Source organism: Anticarsia gemmatalis, chromosome 2, assembly GCF_050436995.1.
Source record: "Anticarsia gemmatalis isolate Benzon Research Colony breed Stoneville strain chromosome 2, ilAntGemm2 primary, whole genome shotgun sequence".
Classification (NCBI taxonomy): Eukaryota; Metazoa; Arthropoda; class Insecta; order Lepidoptera; family Erebidae; genus Anticarsia; species Anticarsia gemmatalis.
In genome coordinates this window covers 2,699,419-2,716,157 of record NC_134746.1, presented here as the reverse complement: position 1 = coordinate 2,716,157, position 16,739 = coordinate 2,699,419, and the positions used below count along the sequence as shown (strand labels likewise).

Genomic DNA, 16,739 nt, shown 5'->3' with positions numbered 1-16,739 from the left:
TAAAGCAGTTACAATTACAGCTGAAGACTGTTTACAAAACATAGGTTGTCAAGGACGTTGTAGAATGAGAAAGAAATATCATCACGTCTCACTCTACACTATAAAATCATTGATCGTGTCAAAAATGTGGTTCACCATAAATGTATCATGTTTGTACAAATAAAAATAAACATTATTACATGAAACGTAACATCTAAAATGTCATTGACATTTCCATGAATTGAATTAACCTCTTTTTACACGCATGTATACATAAATATAGTATTTATGACATGAAGCATTTATTTTGACACATTTTAGTATGAAATCGTAGCGCGCTTGTGAACACCATGTGCAGAAAAGAAAATCGCGTTCTGTTTTATTTATCTTCTAAAAGGTGGCAATGATTGCAAAAATGTGACCATTTTCAGACAGTAAACTTTTCCGTGGCCTTGGCTATTGATTCCTAGGCGAGGTAAGCTCTCTCGCTTTAACCTCATTGGTCGCAAGCCGGCATCGTGAAGCGTCGTCATTGCCCCCAAAGCCCCCAAGCGAACAGCTGTGAGTGAAGTTATCCCGCCAAAACTTAAAAAAATTAGAAGACGTTTTGTTTACAAAGTGATGTAAAGACTAAAGAGTTTGATTGAAAAGTTTGTAACTGAGTTTTTTTTTATGGCGAGCGGCGTTTCGTTTATCAAAATGGTAAGTTTTTTAGCTGCATGAAGATTTATTATATTGAAATTGGAGTCATGTGATTCTATCATTACTCATTGTGGTAAATGTATCCAATACATTTTTTTATTGCTAGTTTTGTGATTAGAAACATCATCTACGGCATTAATAAAATTTAAAATAAATAGAATTTAGTTCAACAAAATCAATTTACAGTTTTTCAGCTATGTATATACCCAACCCAAAACCCTATTAACACAACACGAGTAGACCCGTAATACGGACAATAGTCGGTATTCATTTATGGATGTATGAATTTCGCCGGTTCAGTATTCTATGCATTTTGTAGCTGATTGTCAAATGAATGCGTAGCCAGGTAGTCTAGGTATCTAATTTGAATAGGTGTAAAAAGGCAGACTGATTGATACTATTATCTAAAGAAAAACTAAGAGTGAGTTTAGTACTTTGTTTTTGTTTTGTGTTTTGGAGGACACCGACAAAAAAGTCTTTGATTCAAGCAAATATAACATTGAAATGCTAGTGACTAAATATGTAAAAGAGTTTGATGTAGTTGCTGTCTTAATAGTGTCGTGTAAGCTCTTATTTGTTATACAGAGTTTTTTCACTTTCAATCCATTTTGAAAGTTAATTGGAGTGAAAAGACAAAACATACATACATAATATCATGCATGTTATACATTTACCGGTCACGATTCCGCTCTGCTATTGACGAAATTAGATATTCTAATCTAAATTAGAAAGGACTAATAGTTCTTTGTCCGACCCGGGAATCAAACTCGAGACCTCATAATCAGCAGTCGGACACACCACCGACCGCGCCACAGAGGTAGTCCACAAAAACAAACACTTTTACTAATCAGAGTTTTCACGACGTACGTAAGATATATAACTTAAAATACTGATTTGCTATCTTTCATTGAACGGAATTATTGAATGGAAAAGCCTTTGATGTTAAATCATTTTACAATTCATTAGATGTCGCGTATGTTTGCTTACTATGTTAGTGACATCTGGGGGCACGGAAGTGCCCCCGCAAGTCGAGCAAAAAAAAGTGGCACGGCCGTAACATCCTTTTCTCGAAGCAATTCGGGCTATTTTTGACACCCCTATAATTTCGTTGTGGATAAAACAAGAAGCCTGGATTTTCAGCAACTAATCAGTCATTGTATAAACACGGTATATTTAAAATTTCAGCCAATTTGAACCAGTAGTTTAAGAATGACAACTTGTTAAAATTTTGAATTTTGTCACTCACTGATTCACTGATTCACTGACTCACTGACTCACTGACTCACCGATCATCAAAAGTCTAAGGTACTTCTAGCAGACTTAGAAGCTTAAAATTTAGAATACAAATAGGGTTTAGTGTCTTAATCATGGGAAAAATTTAATATTTTCAAATTTCGGTCCAGTTTTCTAAATACATCAACTGCAACAATAACTTTGTAATCCCCTATAAATGTATAAGATTACAAGGTTACATTTGCAGTTAATGAATTATTATTACTGTAGAAAATAAAATAAATAGGTGTAAATAAGTACCTACTATATGAGGCATAACGGGAGGTAGTATAGGGTGGGTAAGGGTGTTTAGCCCATGAAACTGAACAACATTCCCATTGGAAAATATGTTGAATTATGAAAAAAAAACGTCTTTCCATACAAATTGGACTTATGTTCGCTCTACAAAAAGAAGTGAGATGCCACCAAAAACATTCTGTAAAAACCTCAAGTCTCGCCGTAAAAAGTTGTGAGATCTATGTAATACCAAGTCGATTAATCTATTTAGTCCCTACTTAAAGGACCTTCTGTCTTAAGTTATTACGTATGTTATTATCATGCCAATTTAACAAAAATACCTTTAAAACAAATAGATCGACTTGGTCATCGCAAGAAAACACAAATTCGCCATTAATATTTCAGGAGCATTAACTTCTTGTCGTGCTGTGATACATACTAATAATCAAATCATGCGATGGCCAAGTCGGTCAATTTGTTTTAGAGGTATATTTTTTAAATTGGCATGATAATAACATACGTAATAACTTAAGACAGAAGGTCCTTTAAGTAGGGACTAAATAGATTAATCGACTTGGTATTACATAGATCTCACAACTTTTTACGGCGAGACTTGAGGTTTTTACAGAATGTTTTTGGTGGCATTACTTGTACCGTAAGTATGATCATAAAAAACTGACATACTTAGTTGTTCTGTAAACATTGTCTACATTTCTGATGTGTCAAAATGATAGTTTAAGGCATTTGAACCTCCAACAGCAGATTGAGGATTTTGTATGCCTTCATGAATTATCAAAACTTTTTTTTTTCTCTTTGGCTCAATATTTTTACCATACGCAGAAGGGTGATTTCCCTATTTTTATGAAGCCTACTTACGTGGCAGACTAATTCCATTTTGTTTCACATAAATGTGAGTAAAAACTATTAAACTATTGTAAAAACATATAAAATTCGAAAATAAGAACAGCGATAAGCACCACAGTCAATATGTCCATTATTGTCCATATCGAAAGATTGAAGCTTGATAATATAAAGGTCAAAGCTTTTCATATAAGGGTGGGTCTTTCACATGGAGGCAGTTGTTATTCTTATCGAATGACGCGTTCAAATCGCATACAATTAGCTAAAGTTAGTTTATTTTGTTAGTTTTAGTTGCCATGGCAACGTTAACGAACATTTTGTTTGAATTACATTGTGTTTTGTTTCTACTATTTTTACTTATCGTATTGCATTGGAGTCTACGCCACGGTCGCCGATTTTATGTCGTTGAATCTTTACTATTTTAAAAACAAATATGTTTAAAGTTGTATGTAGGTATACCTAAACTTCTCAGTTTCACACAAAAGATGCCATTGTTCCCTATCTACAGTACCTATCTACCTAATATTTATTTTTAACAACAATATTCAATATGTTCCATAGAAACAGCCATAGTGACCTTACACCAGTTTTTACTGGTTTACGGCTGATTGATCAAACTTATTGAATTGAATGTAAAAAATCATACAATACATTATAAATAGTAATTCCGGTAATGTTACACGTGATATTTATACCTATTTTAAGCCTAAATTACTATCTATTTACTTTCAAATGCTATACATAGAAACTATGTAATAAAGAATAAAAACATTTAGAAAAAATAATACTTAAGCGTCTTCCAGACTCATACCGGGAGGTGACCCATGCCTAGCAGTGGGGCATTGCATTCATAGCACTTTTGACTAAGATAAAAAAACCATGACGTTTTTGTCTTCAAAAGATAGTTCATGCATAATAATTTAACAAAATAAATATTATTAAAATACATTTAATAACACCATATGTAACTATTTATTTGTCAGAAATTCAAACTTGTTAACTTTCACAGCAGTCTGAGACATTGTTTTGCGTCTGAAATACATATTTATAAAGTATAAAGTGTCTAGTGTATTCATTATATTGTATTCGATTGTTAGCAAAGATCTATGCTTAAAGTGTTAATATCCATGTACCTAGCTTAGCTACGTTTACGTGCATAATGTTAGGACAATGACTAATGCTAAAGAAGCAAGATTTCGTGAACGAGAAAGACTTTGTCCAGAAGGTTCATCGATCTCTAGATATTCGTCTGTAGATACTCGTAATTTTGTGCAAGTAAGTTTCATTTGTTTTATATTAGGGATCTTTTAGGCCCCTAAAAACTTAACAATTATGTGTATCGCCGAATTTTTTTTATATAGTCTGAAAGTTACAAACTAAGCGTCGGTTTACTGTCGTAAATCTACTAGGGGCTAATTATGACGTTACAGTAAGAATGGAGGCAATGTGGCAATGTTAAAATTGACGCTACATTTAATGAAAATACGGCTTTACTAACACATGCTCTACAATAGAGCGGTTCTAACGAGTAAACGATGAAGTGACATAAAATCGATTTATAACTTCACTCACTGATTGTTGAGATAGGAACTGATGCTTATCTATGCTTTACTTAATGTAACTATGTTTCGACGTAATAGCAACATAAGTAACAATATAAAAATACAAATATTTTTTATGTGAAACGACAAATACAGCATTAAAAAAGTATTTTGTCACAATCATCAAACATAGTATCCTCACATTTTTTGCAGTAGCCGGTATAGATCCTGATCAATTCGATTCCAGAAAATAGTTTAGCAATCGTCGTTTATCCCTTATCACATCATCACTATCTGATGAGTCTTGATTTAATCGCTTTGTATCTCCATCTATACTAATATTATAAAGCTGAAGAGTTTGTTTGTTTGTTTGTTAGTTTGAACGCGCTAATCTCAAGAACTACTGGTCCGATTTGAAAAATTCTTTCAGTTATCGATAGCCCATTTATCGAGGAAGGCTATAAGCTATATATCATCACGCTACGACTAATAGGAGCAGAGTAACAGTAAAAAATGTTACAAAAACGGGGCAAATTATGACCAATTCACTCTTATGTGACGCAAGCGAAGTTGCGTGGGTCAGCTAGTTATTTATATTACTTGGTTACTGTAGGTACTACCAAACTCCGAACTAGAAGAATAAACAAGTATTTTCTAGAATGAGACAGATTCTTTGAACTTTTGATCCCAGATCATATGAAAAATTATTCTCACGAAAACTAAAGCATTATTTCTGAATTGACTTAACCCTAACCAATTTTTTTCTAGGATGACATTAAAGAAGAACTAAACAAAAAGCCTGCCAATGACTCGGACATCTTGGAGTCAGTGCTCTCTCACGTGGGAGAGATGGGTTTGTATCAGAAGCTGCTGTTCATCGGAATGCTGCCCTTCGGCTTCTTTTTCGCGTTCGTGTACTTTGGACAGATGTTCATCACTGTGGCGCCGCAGAACTACTGGTGTAGAATACCTGAGCTGATTGCTGCTAATTTGAGTCTGGAGGTCAGGTGAGAAGCTGATTGGTACATGCTTCGGCAGTTATCCAGCCGCACGCCGCCACAAGCGGCCGTGAGGACACACGTGGCGGTTTAGTGGGTATGCCTACCCTACTGGTGGGAGAGCCCGACATAACCCTGCACTCCACCGAGGGCGCAGGAGTATGCTTAATGCATTAGCCACGTTAAAAAAAATGTGAGAAGCCGATAGAGAGAGAGCGAAGTTATTTGATACTATTATTTACCTTATATGTTACAACTATGATGCTATTTTTTAGCTTTTACTAAGAGGTTATTAGCAGTGCTGCTGTATACTGAAAGTCGCCTTTGGAAACTCTACCAACTTCGTTTAACCCGTATAAAATGTACCTATAGCTGTAAGCCGATAATATTAAATGTCATAGATTGCAAATGATATACTTAAGCTTTTATACCTGACTGATTATATTTTTTTTGTTCTACGAACATAATTTCACGTATGTACATACATATCTAAGTATATGACTGCATTAAGAATTAACTGATCAAAATCAAGATAGTCGAAGCAAACGTTTAAAAGCCACTGATAAATTGGCATATTTAACGAAAACTACTAAGGCTATATATATTTTAGGAGAAATCTATCAGCACCCGGTGCAGCATCGGGGATTTGGGACCACTGCATGACGTTAGACGCTAACTGGTCGCAAGTGTTAGAGAATATGGAGCCTCCTCCCGATGGGACACCTTTGGTTCCATGTCAGTATGGCTGGGAGTTTGAGTTTACTGATATACCTTACGAGACTGTCGTTACAGAGGTAAGAGACAATTATCTATGTAGGGTTTACGGACTTTGAAAGTCTTTCTTGTAAATCCTCAGTTACAACAACTAAGCTTATCCATTGCCAGATTACTTTGGAGGAAGAGTCTTGAAAAAAGTTAATTGAGACAGAATGGGCTAAGTAGTGAAGCTCACTGCGCTTTCCCGCCTATGTTTAAAATCTATAATGTACCCAAGGGTAAACTTAACCCTCCATTACATAAAATTTAAATTGGGGTGGAACGCGTCGTGTAGTATGGTAGCTAAATCGTTTTAATATAATTTATATTATTTTTTTTCAAAGGCCTTTTGAGCCACGAACGAAATTGCAGTAATTCTACCTGACGCCACCTTAATTATCTGCAATAGATGTATTCAGGCCAATGATAGTGATGATCATTTATGGACTTTCAGAATAGATCACTTCTTGACTGGCAACATACAAAAAGTTTGCTTTTCTTGTTTCCAGAGAGGCTGGGTGTGTGAATACGCAAGTATAGCACCAACTGCGCAGGCTGTGTTCTTCGCCGGCTCCTTCGTTGGAGGGTTCGTGCTCGGATGGGTGGCTGATACCTTCGGGAGAGTACCGGCGTTGATGGGTATTTACTAATACTCTATAAACCTTGGAGAAATTGAGAGAATCAATTACTTCTTCAATTGTTTTAGAGTACCTTTATGCAAGAGTTTTTTTTAAATCGTCTGTTTTGACTAGCTCTTGCCGTATTTACAACACATCATTTGGTTAGTCGTGGACGTAAATTAGAAGAGAAATTGACTACATAATAATAATTAATCAATTTATTATAAATACACCAAATAAAAGTTCTTGTAAATGTGATCTAAAACGGTGTTTTCAGCACCACTATTACGTGATACCTATCTAAAGCCTGAATAAACAATGTTAATATTTCATCATCTAGTTGCATAGTTATTCAAGCAGTTGCAAACATTACTCATCATGTTGTCTTAAATGACTGTAAAAGACGTTACACTCGTCTGATCACTGAATTTGTGTGACACACAATTAGTATGCCGAATGACTATTATTGATATAGCAACAGAAATACCGAGGGACTGCTATTTACAATCTAAATTATTTTGATGACTCGACTGTTCAAAATATCACGTAGCGGTCTGTAATCTATAATCTACAATTATGAATGAAATATTGTAGGTATATCTGATAAAAAAAAAATGCGAACTTTGTAACATTGTATACAGTTTTCAGGTATTGTTTTATGAATTTTCATCAATATTGTATAGTAATTATCGTCATTTCAGCAGTAGTAGCCCAATTTTTTCATCAATCGACGAGCAAGCAATTAACATTAAAAATGATTCAAAAAAATAGTTCTCTGGAAATACGTTAGGGGCGCTGATTATTAAAAATGTTTTTCATCTATTATATAATGGCAATAGCATTCTCGCTCGCCCATGCTGTTACTATCTATCGATACTATATATCGATCTAGCTACTAATTAATAAATATAATTTACTTTTTGACAGGGGCAAGCTTGATCGGTGCTATTGGAGGCATAGCAACAATATTCACCAAAGATGTGATAGACTTTATATTCTGCCGGTTCCTGGTCGGCATGGCCTTCGACAATGTGTTCATGATGATGTATATTCTAGGTAAGAACTTTCACTTTTACTTTAATGAATACTGTATTAAAGAAACTCTGATCAATTATAGGTGTAGTATTCTTCTTCTTCTTCTTCTTAAAGTGCCTCTCCAACTAGTGAAGGTTGGCAATCAGCTACGCATATTTCGTCTTATCCTTTGCCAGACGAAAGAGTTCAGCAGCACTCCCTATGCCCGTCCATTCTCTAATGTTGGTGTAGGATAGTGCTCGCCAAAATAGCTTTGCTTGACTTAATATACCAAGCAGCTGCGAGGAAGACAAAGAAACGAGATCCGGGCGTGTAGGAAAAGAGTGTCAGTTCTGGGACCGTCACTACTCTGTATCGTTTCTTGTTTTAATTTTGTGAGTTGCTTACATTCGGATATAGAGTATGTACCGTGTACCTTTGATTAAATTTCTCATCCTTTTTCCAGTGCTAGAATACGTAGGTCCAAGCCACCGTACATGGGTGGCGAACATGTCGATCGCGCTGTTCTTCGGCGCGGGCTGCATATCTCTGCCGTGGCTCGCACTGTGGCTCAGTGACTGGAGGCTGCTGCTGTGGGTGACGTCACTGCCCATGCTGATTGTGCTGTTCGCGCCTTTAGTCGTGCCGGAGAGTGCTAGGTGAGTATTTGAAGATTTTGAAGACTAATGTAACGGTTTGGGTAAGTTTGGCACTTGGTTGTCCACTCTACAAAAGACAGAAGTAGGTAGACCATGTGCAATTGACTAGGAGTAGCAAAGCTACATATGATAGAAGCTACTATATTGTAGTAGACTTATTTGTAAAAAAGATTTCGAAATAATTACTTCTATAAGCGATCCTATGCTTGACCAGGACAAAAAGGCAGAAGTAGGAATAACTTTCCTTTGTCGCTAGTTAAGAATTTAAAGTTAACTTGAACTATAGTATGAAATGATATTATTTTTTCAGATGGTTAGTGAGCCGAGGTCGCGTCAACAGAGCAGTCAAAGTACTGAAGAAGTTTGAGAAAGTGAACGGAACGAAGATCCCAGATGATGTCATGCAAGAGTTTATTGTACGTTACTTTGGTATTATATTCTTCTTATCCGTATTTAAGATAACATGTTGTAAATTTGTACTCAATTAATTAAAAAAATCCACCTTTAACTGTATTGGCGATCTTTTAAGAGTTTGGCTGCTGCAGGAATATAGCTTCCTAACGTTAGACATAAACAATGAGTACTATCCCATTACTGGTCCATGGTTGGGCAAGAGCCGCCTCAGATAACTTAAGTCTCCATTTCAACCAAGTGCAGGTTGATGCCTCTACTTCTTGAGGACTCCGAATCGATTCAGGAACAAATTCTTTCATCATTATTACTAGATAAAAATCATCAGCTATAATGAGAAGAGCCTGTATAAGAACTTGAAATTTTTTCGACAGATGACCTCCAACCAAAAACGCGAATCCCGCGAGTCCTTCACCAGCGTGATCAAGAGTCCCCTACTCCGTCGCACCATGATCCTCATGATAATAGTATACATGGGCTGTTCCATCATCTTCGACGGGCTGGTGCGGCTGTCTGATGCCTTCGGGCTGGACTTCTTCATCACGTTTACCTTCACCTCGGCGACTGAAGTACCGTCTATCACTCTACTGGCTATTATACTTGACAGGTAAGTTGGTTAAAAATTGTCCACGTTTTCGTTAATTCGCACCATTCTTTCCTTTTAACGAAAGGTGAAAATAAGAAAGGTAAAATATATCTTATCTTATCCATATTTTTATTTCACAGATGAGTATAGGTTCTCTATATGCTTATTTAACAAAAATAAATGCTACTGAACGACGATTTAATTTTTTTTTCAGATTTGGCCGGAGGAAGCTGGCTTGTATACCAATGACATTATCTGGTATTTTGGTGTTGATTGCTATGTTTGTTCCTAAAGGTAAGTTTCCCATTTATTGCAAAATATATTTTGATCTGATTCACGTTTATACCTACGAGTATGTGGAAGCGAAGCAATTTATATAATAACTGGTTTTTAGGTCTTCCACAAGCGTCATTGGCCATAATGGCTCGTTTCTGCATCAACATGTCGTACAACACGCTGTTCCAGTGGGTGACGGAGCTGCTGCCCACTGCGGGCCGCGCCTCGGGCTCCTCCGCCATGCACATGAGCGGCTACATCGCCACTATACTGTCACCCTTCATTGTATACTCAGTGAGTATTTACTACAAACTTAATATATTTTCAAAGATCTTTCAATTCCGAGTAAGCTTTGACGATCGAGCTGATGAGCAGTTTCCACACTAACGTATGTATTCAGTTGGTCGGTGCAAATCAGTAATGTAGAGTCAGGTAATTAGTAGACGGTTAAATTACTAGTTTCGGTGGGTGACAAAATTACTGACAACTGGAGAAACAGAGTCATCCAAAACTCATTTAACTCTTGATCGTCGTATTATAAACTTCTGAAGCCTTCTTCAAAGCCAGACCTTCGATCCACCACAGTTACTGTCTATAGGATAAATCAAATTTAGTTTTACCTACCTTTGCGATTTCCCCAAAAACCAAGTCTCAAGAATTTTCAGTCTTAACCTACCCAATACTAATGGACAAGTGATAAAACCAGCTTTGTATTACAAATAATAACTAGCAACAATTTTTATGTTCTTCTTCAGGAGCGAGTATGGGCCCTCCTTCCATTATTAACCTTGGGTGTAGTGGCGCTAATATCAGCTAGTATCGGCATCATACTGCCGGAGACGAAGGGACAGCCCATGCCGCAGACCATGGCCGATGGAGAGAAGATCGTAAGAGAACAATCTTTATGCGGGTGAGTTTAAAAAGGTCTTAATTTTGTATTGAGTAACTTTAGGGGACATTTTTTCTGCTAGAAATTTAATTTTTACCCATACTTCATGGCTTGCTATCAAGAGTGGAAATCAAGACTTTAAATATACGTTAAAGTAGTAGGTGTGACTCATTGCGTTTGTCAAAAGAACGAACTTTTAATGTCATATATTTCAGTGGTTTGATAAACAATTGTTTCGTCAACATTCGCTTGGCTTATTGCCACTTACTATAACTTCAGGCACTTGTAACATACAATGTTGTAACCCAATAGCTGTTTAGATTTATCGAACCTCGTAAAATACACAAAAAACAATAATGAATAAGAGGAATCTACGCATTATCCCAAATGTTAATCGTACCATCTAATCACATTACCTGCCCAAGGTCCGAGATACGATATCACTCACCTGCTCAATAACTGTATCAGCAGATTACGATAGATTACTAACACAAATACTTACTGATATAACTAACTGAGATTTTGTTATCGACTATAATCTGTAACGTAATTTCATAAATTGGTACAGCTGTTTGTATGTCAAGTACAATCTCGGAAATTACTGGAGCTATTTAGGTAGGTGTTTCTTTGTTTAGAACCAGATGACAAGAAATTCTTAATTGAAAGATCAAACGTTATAACCCAGGTAACTGGGTTGTGGAGGTCTGATTTATAGTCGCTCCATATTAGTATTCAGCTGCATCCAGTGAGACTGGAAGCCGACTCTAATATGGTTGGAATAAAATCTAGGCTCGTGATGATGTATTTAGATCTCTGTGATTTATTTTGAAGAGATTATGCACTGATTTTATCGCATCTACGTGTGTGATAAAACAGACTAGGTATTAAATAACGCCATCACGCAATTCTCTACATAGCGTTTCTTATATGTCTTCTACCTTTATGAAAAATGCTATCTTAATTTGTACTTTTCTTTCAGGAAACCAGAAGACGAAGATGACGAATAAATTTATTTATCAACACTCAAGATCTCAAAGGAATCTCAAAATAAAATAAGTTTTAATTACATAATAATAAGTAAATCACAAATGTACAAATTCTTAATTAAAGTGCCTTCTACTCATATTTACGTTTTATTTTCTACTAACGGCCCAGTCCGACTTCGTACGGGTATATAGTTACAGTATGTTAATCATCCCATTCCCATGGGAATTTAGATCCTGTTGATCCCGTACAATCCTTTTCCTGACAAACAAACAAACTATAATTGTTTTTTACAAACAGATAAAAACAATAATTATCAACATTATAGCAATTGTTTTAAAGTTATGCGCGTACATGCTATTTTATGATTCATTTTTATTTATACATATTAAATTGTTCAAATAAATTTATTAGCCAACTGCTGATTACCAAGCTCTCTTAATTAATTTTAAGAACAGCTTTAGACGAAAGAGATTTTTCAATTTAGCCGCTGATTACACAAGTCGACAAAAAAATTTTTTTTTTTTGAGCCTGTGTTTTAGTGAATATTTTCTGATAATATATATCAAAAGGAAAACAGGTACAACATTAATAATAAATTAAGTTTGCTTTTGTACTATATATAACGAAACCTAAATATATGGGGTTATGGCAGATCTTTTGAAAAGCCGTTGCATTTATGATGCAAAACCAGGGGTGAGGGGGTTGGGGGTGTGAAGTGAGTGGCAGCAGAGTATCATGGCAGTATGCGCGTGCGCGTTCTTAAGGAATAACGTATTTTTTTGCGTCACGGGGTCTAAAAATGGCATCGAAAAAGTGTAAAAACGACGTGGACTCTTTTTGCTACATTTGTGATGAATTTATTAAAGTGAAAACCAATAAAATTTGTTTATCATCAAATAAGGCATTTTGTGAAGCCTATGAAGCTTGCTTTAACATGTCAGTACGAAATCCGGATAAAATATGGGCACCTCACTTCTTGTGTAATAACTGCAGAAACACTTTAGAAGGTAAGAAAATACTCCATATATTTAGTGAACATTTATATGCCTATATACATATTTTTTTAAATATACATTACATGTGTACCTTGTTAATTAATGTTATTAATATTTTTTTCAGCCTGGTACTGAGGAGAGAAAAAAAAAGATGAAGTTTGGAGTACCACGAATATGGAGAGAGCCTACTGACACATCAAGTTCCTATTTTCACACAAGAAAAACCAAAAGGATTCATTTCTAAAAAAAAATTATATCCTTCTTGTATTTTGTGTTTCTTTATGCCTTATTTCATCATTTAAATTAATAAAAATATATAAATCATAACTTTTTTACTCTTATGTATTTATAATTGAATGTAAAAAAAGAGCTTTTCCATTAAAATTTAAAATTCGTTCTAAAAGCTACAAAAGCAAACTTTATTAGATAAAAATATTATTTCTATATTTAGTTAGGTATACGTAATCAAAATCAGAGGTACAGAACTCAGACTCAAAATTCGTGTTGACCAATGTTATTTCCTTGGTGACTGTGTAAATCACTATTTACGTAGCCATACCTGTAACCAGTAGCAATTCTTTTCATACATTAGGCTAGGTTTTCGATACTCAATGATTTTAATTTTGAAGCGACGTCACTACGAACAAAGTCCTGCACAGTTGGCTGATTCCAATAAAACTGTCTGCCGTACCCGAATATCGGCCAGGAGGACATTATTATTATTAAATCCCTTGGCAACAAAATTGCAAAGTTTCATGTTCAAACTGGATTTTTCATTTGATATCATATATTTAGATAATAACAGATGTGTTGATTGATAAATAAAATGAATGAGTAATACATACCTACATTAATACAGATTAAATAGATTGTACTAAATTCGTACTAAGTCTTGTTCAATGTTGATGATGAAATAATTCGTTTCATGATGACAAACTGTTTTGAGGGGATGTGAATTAATAAGATACTGAATTTTATTTATCTTTTCTTAAACCTATTTTTTACTGATGTTTAAATACGATAGTTCATCTTACATAAATAAGGAAGTACCTTATTATGCCGATTATTACTATGATTGTCCATTTTTTGTTCTCGGAATAGCCTCATGATTGTCCCTTTTTCCTATGACGTTAACTTTCTCGGAATGTATATATTAGCTTAGTCTTTGTTCCAAACTATGTTGTAGTCGGCTTCCAGTCTCACCGGATGCAGTTGGATACCAGTATTTTACATGGAGCGACTGCCTACCTGACCTCCACAACCCAGTTACCTGGGATATGACACGATAGATACCCTTTGGTAAAACTGGTTGTCAGACTTTCAAGCTTCTAACTTCTATCTACTGTTAACGACTGTCAAAGATCTTCGAAAATGACAGCCGGGACCCACAATTTAACGTGCCTTCCGAAATAAGCAGGAACTCGATATGTATAAGATGATTCTCATCCTCAGATCAGCCTCGGCACGCGTTGTTTAACCTCAGAGATCGATCGGCGCGGCTGTAGTTAACTAAGCCACGAGCTCCTCAACTTTCTCGGAATGTACATAAGTTTAAAATGGCCTATCACCTTTATAGTTTCATATGAACATTTGATTTCACGCAAACTACTATAGTCCAACACCTTATTAATAAGTACAAAGATAATTTGTGTGGCCAGATCCACAATGGTGGAGGGAGCGAAAATATATTTCTTTGTAGGGCAATATTTCAATGAAAAATTCAAGTTTACAAGTCTTAGCCTTAGTTTATTAATATTAATATTGCATTAATGTTCTTTACTAAATAATGTATTAGTTTTGGATATTTCAAAACACTCTCTAAGAAGTAATATTTATTTGCGTAGCTTTTAGAATTTTTTAATATCATCATTTTGCTATTTCATATTTAGCTCCAAGGATTTAGGATTTATTTTCTCACCATTTATTACCGTTTTAGTGAGAAAAGGAGTTTCAGTATCAAAAAAAGAGAATTTTCTTGTAAATAAATTAAGTAAGATTCAGATTTCAGAATCAGATTCAAGACATAACCAAGGCCACGTGTAAAACTTATTTATGTAGGTACACTTATAAAAGATATGATACAGATATTGCAAAGTCATATTTATCTTTTATCTCATTAATATTATGACTAATAACTAAAGAAACAAACTTAGGAAGAGGTTTTAATATAATTGATTGATTTTAAAATCACATGATTTTGATATATTACATCCGGAGCGGCTGATAATCATCTAAAATCCAAATAATGGCTTTTCTTATACCTAATTTTCAATGATGTGTAAAAATGATAGTTTGTTTGACATGAATGAGGAAGTAATTATGTCATTTATTGCCATGATTCACAATTTTAATCGTAGGTATATCAACACAATATGTTTGTTCTTCAAACATCCTCATGATTGTCTTGTGTAACTTTCTCGTGAGTAATGTACATAAGCTTAAAATGTCTTTTCTCCCTGCATCGTTTCTTATGAACATTTAATTTCAAGCAAACTTCTATGGTCCAACAACTTAGGTTCTTCAATTAACTAAAGTAGCTTCAAACTAAGTAACTTAAAATTAGTATAGGGCATAGAAAATATACATTTTCCGTTTTCCACGGTAGAGAGCCTTGCGTGCAATGTTCACCAAAAAATTTACCTTTACCAGAATTTTAAACATCCGTGATCCGTTGGCTCACGCAGCTCACACTGGCCTGTTTGATACCTATTTGTAAGTTCTTTATTTCGGAAAAACAGAATTATTAATAAAAATAATAATAATCTTATTGTGCCAAGGCTTTTACTAGGTTGTCTCTACAATTTTTTTATATGATACGCTTTACGACGGTTTCAATATTATTTTCATTAGATACTTTTAAAAACATAAATGTCAAGATAATAAAAGGAGTGTAAATGGAAGCACTATTTATTCCACTTAGTATTGTTTTATTTCTTTACAAATAAATAAATGGAATTGTATTTCACCATGATATTTTTATTACAAAATACTAATACTTTTATTTAGTTCTTACTTTACTATCCTATCAATAGCTCTAGTTTATTTGCATCTGTGGCGCATTGGTAGAGTTTTAAAATGGCGCGTGAAAGGTACGGACTCGTATTCCGAAATGGTGTTGTTAACACCGACATTTTTTTTTTAGTTTCACTGACACCTATTAACTTTACGGGAGTTTACTTAGTATTGTTCATATGTGTGCCTGCACAATACACTTGTCAATCATCCTTAGGTGTAGCTCGATGGAATGAATAACCAACATGACCGGCACCGGCGCGTGGAAGTAAGAAATCGGCTAGGAGGACTTACTGACTGAGACTGTTTTAAGTTTAATACTAACGTATTGAGCTCGAAACTGGGAAATAATTTTTCAATAATATACTAAGGAGCACTAATCAATTCTCCATACAAAACATGACGATAGCAACTCAATACCCAACTCAGTGATTCCTGACCGCTGATTAGATAGGCTTGATAAATTTTGCAAATAGGGAAACCCTCTAAAAAACACGTAGCAGATTTCTGGTAATTTTCAATTGTCAATATTATCATTTGATTATCGCTTGAAGAAACCTATGGGTAATTTTACAATTCATTATATTTTTATTCTTTCTTGAACATTTAACATGGGGACGCACTTGGCCATCGTGGCCGACTCAAGGCTCCATCATTACGGGAGGACCCAGTAGTGGGACAGTAATGTGTTAAATTTGTTTCTAGCTGAAGACTTGATATCAAACTTAAGCTAGGTTTTTATCAAAAACCAAAGAGTAAATTGAAATAGGGGCTTCAATTTTGTACGCCAGTAGAGTCTTAGTTTTGTAACAAAAAAAATAATTTTAGCTGTCAGATTCAATTTTAAACCGACATGCGACAGTGAGCGAAATCACGGCACAATATTAGATATAATTTTAAAAAAATCAAGGGTTTCTTGATTGAGTACTCATTTTGAACATTAG

At 34.9% G+C, this 16,739-nt stretch overlaps 1 protein-coding gene across 1 annotated transcript; it reads left to right on the top strand.

Annotated features, from left to right (window-relative positions):
- Window positions 1-316: 316 nt before the first annotated feature.
- On the top strand, window positions 317-11,911 carry LOC142978014 (solute carrier family 22 member 3-like). The gene is made up of 12 exons (XM_076122229.1): window positions 317-681; window positions 5,361-5,599; window positions 6,201-6,384; window positions 6,856-6,985; window positions 7,894-8,022; window positions 8,447-8,639; window positions 8,950-9,055; window positions 9,425-9,657; window positions 9,851-9,930; window positions 10,031-10,206; window positions 10,668-10,822; window positions 11,781-11,911. Exons 1-12 carry the CDS (start codon window positions 652-654, stop codon window positions 11,806-11,808), a joined length of 1,683 nt encoding a protein of 560 aa, XP_075978344.1. The 5' UTR covers window positions 317-651; the 3' UTR covers window positions 11,809-11,911.
- The last annotated feature ends 4,828 nt before the right edge of the window (window positions 11,912-16,739 follow it).